This window comes from Thermothelomyces thermophilus, chromosome 6 (genome assembly GCF_000226095.1).
Source record: "Thermothelomyces thermophilus ATCC 42464 chromosome 6, complete sequence".
NCBI classification, from domain to species: Eukaryota; Fungi; Ascomycota; class Sordariomycetes; order Sordariales; family Chaetomiaceae; genus Thermothelomyces; species Thermothelomyces thermophilus.
This window is the reverse complement of record NC_016477.1, coordinates 1457104-1463297: the sequence shown is the minus strand read 5'-3', so window position 1 is coordinate 1463297 and position 6194 is coordinate 1457104. Positions and strand designations below refer to the sequence as shown.

At 46.4% G+C, this 6194-nt stretch overlaps 2 protein-coding genes across 2 annotated transcripts; one reads left to right on the top strand and one right to left on the bottom strand.

The window, feature by feature from the left end:
• Window positions 1–1710: 1710 nt before the first annotated feature.
• On the bottom strand, window positions 1711–2678 carry MYCTH_40175 (uncharacterized protein; the record flags this gene model as incomplete). Its single annotated transcript, XM_003665939.1, has 2 exons — window positions 1711–2267; window positions 2456–2678. Coding segments are annotated over 2 exons (780 nt in total), but the record flags the coding sequence as incomplete, so codon positions are not given.
• Window positions 2679–5007: 2329 nt separating this feature from the next.
• Window positions 5008–5964, top strand: MYCTH_2310279 (uncharacterized protein). Its single transcript, XM_003665938.1, has 3 exons — window positions 5008–5157; window positions 5246–5333; window positions 5408–5964. The coding sequence occupies exons 1-3, from the start codon at window positions 5114–5116 to the stop codon at window positions 5522–5524; spliced, it is 249 nt and encodes an 82-aa protein (XP_003665986.1). The 5' UTR covers window positions 5008–5113; the 3' UTR covers window positions 5525–5964.
• The last annotated feature ends 230 nt before the right edge of the window (window positions 5965–6194 follow it).

Sequence of the window (6194 nt, the reverse complement as noted above, 5' to 3'; positions counted from 1 at the left end):
TTTCCTTTCTAGGGGTTAGTTTCTATTCTTTCTTCGGGCTCTGGCATTCTTGCTTATAGTGCCCTTTCTTTCTATAGTTATAGTAGGTAACATTGGACTTGTCTTTAGTTATCTTCTTCTAGTCCTGCTTCTACGCTATATCCATATCTATAGCTCTAGGATACGTCCTATACGAGGTACTAACGTACGCTCGCTTTTTCTTGTTATTAGCCTTAACTATGGTTCCGTTTATTTGACCTCGTTTCTACTACTCTTGTATATAGAGTCAATTATCGATTCTAATAGCCTATATAATGTATTTATCTAGGGTCTTAGGCTAGTCGTACTTATATAGCTTGTCTTTAACCTTTTCCTTTAAGCCATTATAAAATAGTTATATTAATACCTTATTATTAAGCTATAACTTGAGTATATCCTGTCTAAACTATATAGCGTAGGAGGCTACTAACTTAGTCTATTAGAAATTAGTAAGTCTTTTTTATATATAAATCTTCTCGTCTTTATTACTAAAAACCTTCTAAAGCTCTTCTTCGAAACGGTTATAGGATCAAAAGACTACTTACGTAAATATATCTTAGTCGTCTTTATCTTCCTTAGTAAGATAGTCATTCTATATAGGCTCAAACTATCTAAGTACCTTACCCTCTAATCTTATAGCTATATAGAGGACTTTAGCTTTATCGTTTAGAAACTTATTATTATTAAGCTAGAAGTAAGATTAGAGGTTTGTTAGGAATCCTACAAGATCTTCCTTAGTTTCTCTATATTTACTAGGTAGTTCAATCTTAATATAGCTCGCTTTAGCAGTCTCGAGCGTCTCGATTTTGGTATAGGCCTCGTTGACTAGCTTCTACAAGTACTTTTCGCGGTTCTCGAGTTCCTTAATTCAAGCTTAAGCAGCCTTGTCTCTCTAGTCTAACTCCTAGATCCGCTACTAGAATTAACTAAACTAAGTAAGCAGCTATTCGGCCATAATGTTAGTAGCCATATCAATATCAAGGTCGAAGTTACCTCTGTTCTAAACCATAACAGAACAAAAGGAGTAGTAACAACGTGTAACGAACCTAACTCAGACTTCTTCTAAAAGGGTCCAGACAGAGGTAGGTAAAGTAGGACAAGTAGGCAGGTCGTCTAAGGGATTTGGTAAAGCTAAAGGGTTTATAACAACACTTAGAGTTATCTCTTATAGTAATTAGCAATGCTTGGTATAAGTACTATAATTATAATTGTTACTACTGGCGAACTCTAGAGTCTACTATAACAAGTGACTAGCTAGCTATATATATATAATAGTCTGTCCTTCTTCAATAGTTATTACTAGTACTACTTCTCCTTTTACTTTGTGATTCTGCGTTGTCGACGGTGACATGTTATTATCACTAGTGAAGACCTTAGTCTTGGTGGTGATAATCTTCTGATTGGTCCGTCGAGTGATTGGCTGTCGGAATGTCCCGTGTCCTAGCTGCAGCCTGCCAGGCCGCCCATGTGCTTATCCGTGACATATTACTATAGGTAAATAGCTAATATATTTACTAAGTAATAATAAGTTATTATTTTTTCTTTTTCAAACTCTAGTATTTATTATAGGATTTAACTATCTATAGGTTAGATCTAACTAACCTACTAATAGGGATAACAAGCTAGGGTATTAAAATATATTTAGATAGTATCTCTAAGTGCCTCTAGCACTTAGAACAATTAACGCTTTTATTACCTACTTCTATAGATTGTAATAGTTGGTCTAGGAGTGCCGCCTACGGCGCGAATACCGCTGTGGTGTCGTACCTGTTTACAGCCTTCTAGAGCTATACTGACTGTAGCCACCGAGCTGTAGCAGCTTTCCTCCATGGTTATACGAAAGATATCCTCGTCAGACACCGTGCCCAGCTTCAACTTTGCCAGCTCCTCTATGTCGGCATAATTCCACCTGTCAAGTCGGTCTACGACCCTGCCCCTGCCGGGACCGTCGCAGTGGATGCATATCCAGAACAACACCCAGAAGAAGGACTCGAGGTCGTGCGTGAACGAGTGCCGCTCGCATAGAAGAGCTCCAACGGCCATGAAGGCCCTCGTGCCGGTCTTCCCCTTGGATCCGGAGGCGCCAAGGCGTTGCTCCTTCACGGCGAGATCCAAGTCGATCAAAAACCCGCGGTTATCCTCGCCTATCAAAAGATTACCAATGGAGATATCCCGGTGAAGGAGACCCGCTCTCTGCCGTAACGACTCATGTCCCGAAATGCAGTCAGCAAGCGCGCTAAGTAGCGTTACTCGGGATCTCGCTTTGTAGATAGAAACTCCGTAGTCGCGAAGGATAACACGCCGATATACTTGATTTTGTATCTCTCTGCCTGCTTTATTGGAAGAAATGGCGGTAATAGAGCACCGGTTTGACTAGACGACCGCTTTACGCCAGCAATACTGCTGCTTCGACTGATTTGCGATATTCCTACCAGACTCGTCGTGCTCAGAGAGACCAGCGATCGACTCTGCCAGAAATCTATGGCCTTTGTAATGTCCGGCCCTTTACGGACATTGTTACAGACATCGTCCTCTATATTCCGTACCCGGACGGTCTCGTGATAATACCGAGCTACATGGACAATACCCTTACTAGCTGCTTTACGGAGCAACTCGCCCTCTTTATCACGTTCTAGATATTGCCATGAATCTTTGATAACGAATTAGGCATAGGGGTCTTCGCGGTATGCTTTCCAGCAAGTCGTTACTCGGCCAACGACGTAACGCGTACGCTTTATCAACCCATCGATGATAATAAGCCGCTTCGTTTTGCCCTCCCGTTCGATCTCGATAAATCGTTAGCCATTTGCCGTCGTGATCGTCGGATCGAAACCAAGCTGCTCCTCGCTCATCTAGAAGAATCCGAGAATAGTAAATACGAAGCGGAGTCCATCCTTGTTAATATCAAACTGATCAGAGGCGATACCGCCAACCCGGTCAAACAGCCAAACCCCCATGTGGCGCTCGGGGCGGAAATTTCCTGGAAGCTCAATTACGTAGCTCGGTACCTAGGTACCTTAGGCACGGTATGTAAGTTCCCATCAACCCACCTCATCTAAGCCACATCGTGAGTCCTCCTCGGGGTTTACTCTCATCCAGTACAAATTCATGCCTGCAGAGGGTTTGCGGCCGTGACAGAGGCGCCTGATCACTGTGCTACTGTTGGCCCAAAAAGATGGCCGTGTTGGCTCGAAGCAAGGCAGCGACGTAACGCGCGATCCAAGGATGAAGCCAATGAGAACGTTCTCAACAAGGCATTCCGCTTCGTTTCCCTCGGGACGCTGGACATTAGAAGAATTGTTGCTGCCATCGACTTGCTCCAATTCACCACCGAGAAAAAGATGGAGAAAATGGATGATCCGCAACTTAGGGATGCGTTTCAAAAAACGATGCAAATACTGCTTCTTGAAGGATGTGTCTGGATGACAGGTCGTCGATCCGCAGCTGCACCGTATTTGGGACGACTTCGCGTCCTCGCTACAGCCGCACGTCAACAACATCACCGAACGTGACCCGTCGGCAGATGGCCTAAAATCCTTGCAAGAGTGTTTTCTCGACACGGCTCGAGACCTAGAGGCATTTGTGGGTGAACTGCTGGAATCAGAGTTGACGGCTTCCGACTCGGAGACAGAGGCGGATTCGGTTCCCAGCTCGGGGGCAGAAGTGGATTTGTTGGCCGGACAGATGGAGAGCCTGACAGTTTGGCGATAATAATTATGTAGGATGCCGGAAGGGGCACTATTGATCGCTAAAAACAAAGTCCTCGGTCGGCCAGGACGCTCACTCGCTGCAGGACTGGACTCAATTGTTTGTCTTTTTTGTGTCTCTGTTTTTGTGCGTGTGTGTGTTCATTTGTTTGCTTTCTTGGGGGATTTCTTGAGCGTGCTCTTGCAGCATCTGTTTTACGGAACGCAGGGAGGTTTGGGTCTTGACGACAACTGGAAGCTCCTTAGGTACGGTAAGCTTGACTGGCTAAGATGGAATTGGTGGGAATTTCGATGCTTGGACTCTTCTACGTTGATTTTTGTCTTGGTTGAACGTCAATGGGCAGGATTTTGGGATATGTTTGTTGGAATTTTGGTGAAGAACTATTAACTAATTAGGACTCGAGATTCATCATTTCCTTGCCGGCCGCGCGCCACAAAGCGCCATCCAGGCAGAACAACGGGAGAAGTTGGGGCTCCAACCCATGGCAAGAAACGGATCCTTGTTGGGAGACGACCCCTTCCCTGACGTGTTTTCCCGGCAATAGTTGGGAGATAACGGAGTATGTAATTACCTGGAATGAAAGAGGTAAATGATTCCGGGTATTAGCAGAACCTCCAGCTCCATGATCTCATGGATGACGTCCGACGTTCCCTCTTGTTCACAGAGACGCTCTAATTAATTGATTTAATCGATGCCGCCTTTAAGTATCCGCATACAGATGGTTCGAATGTCGGTCGATGGCTGATGACATCTGAGGCATCCTGAGATCGAGGGTTCCATCGCGGGACTCGGAAGCAATTGGCCTCTTTCGGCGGGCTCCTGCAGGCGCGGTTGTGATCCGGACGGGTGGGTGCCTGCTTCAATATGTCATAACTTGGGTCGCCACTCTCTCGTTCTACGGACGGATTGACATTTGATAATAACCACTGACGTCGAGCCTCCTGGGGGACTCGGATTCGAGAAGGGCGAAGAGCCCTACAGGATGCGGCCAGCACCTCCGATCCCTTCCCTTCTCGGCACGGGGGATCTGGGCCTAATTAGCTGTTCATACTACTTGATTGACGGGGTCGACACTGCACGAAGTAATTATAGATCGCCAGGGACGAGACCCGCTCCATGACATCGGCTTGCTGACCTCGATGGCTCGAGCCATCACGTTGACATCACCATCTACATCATGACGAGCCCCGTCGTCGTCGAGTGCATCGACGATCCCGCCAAACGGCCTGCGTCATCTCACAGAGGGGGTTCCTATTTACGAAGATATAAACCTCTTCTCCCTTCAACCAAAGCGAACTTCTTCTCGCATCACACAGCTCCAAAGCGAAAACATAAAACCTCCTAACGAAACTCTACTCGTCCTATATCAAAAATCCAACCATCCAACATGTCTGGCACTCAGAACAAGAACCCCGGCAACTTTGCCAACCGGTACGCTCATGGACCGCTTTCTATAAATAAATCAAAAACTTCCTTTCTGGTCTTCTCGATCACTATTAACAACACTACTTTCTTCCAGCCCCGAGGAAGAAGTGCGCGAGATTGCCTCCAAGGGTGGCCAGTCCAGCCACAGCGGCGGCTTCGCCAGCATGGACCCCGACAAGCAGGTAATTATCCCCTGGGGGAACAGACCTCCCCGAGAATACGACTGGACAGGTTTACTGACCTCACGGGGCGGCAGCGCGAGATCGCTTCCAAGGGCGGTCAGGCCTCTTCCGGCAGCTTCGAGCCCGGCAGCGAGCGGGCCCGCGAGGCAGGCCGCAAGGGCGGTTCCCGGACCGCTGCTGACACCGACTAATTAATTAACTGCGGTGTTTGTTGTGTGGCTACGAAACGACTTTGAATGTGACGACCTCGGGCGGGACCCGGCGCAACGTTTGTACTATTAATGGGAACTTTATTTTTTTTTATTCTTTTTTTTTATTTTCTACTTCCTCGGTCGGTCGGGTCGACGGGTCAACGGGTCTCTCTAACACATATTAAGTAGACCCCCTGGATTCCGAAGACCCTACATTCTGAACACTTGGCAAACTGATGCAGTACGTTGTCTACGGACGCGTCCATCATGTAAGGTTGGATAAGATAAGACCTGTGGATCTGGCAAACGGGCTGGCAAACGGAGGGTTCTTTGTTCCTAATCCTCTACTTATACCAGAGCCACAGGGCCAACATACGTAGGAAGAAGATATCGCACTTTTGAACTATTTACAACTTACCAACTCTTCCATCTATTGGAACCACCATCTTCCATCAATTGGAACCATCTTCTATCACAAACCCACACCCAAGAACCAACCTATCTTCTTCAACACTATATATTACAACTATATTCAACCCACCACAATACAGGAAGCGTTTGATTCGGCACTTTCAGACACGCTCTCTTCAGCCATAATGCCCTCTATACGACCTGCCTCAATTTGAGCCCTGTGGCTCTGATCAATTGAAGCGAACTAGCTATTTAGGTT

What these genes read in the sequence shown, in the direction of transcription:
- MYCTH_2310279 (XM_003665938.1), top strand. Translation starts at nt 5,114, where the DNA reads ATGTCTGGCACTCAGAACAAGAACCCCGGCAACTTTGCCAACCG. An exon ending in CCCGGCAACTTTGCCAACCG is followed by an intron (nt 5,158 to 5,245) that starts GTACGCTCATGG and finishes ACTTTCTTCCAG; the next exon opens with CCCCGAGGAAGAAGTGCGCG. An exon ending in GCATGGACCCCGACAAGCAG is followed by an intron (nt 5,334 to 5,407) that starts GTAATTATCCCC and finishes ACGGGGCGGCAG; the next exon opens with CGCGAGATCGCTTCCAAGGG.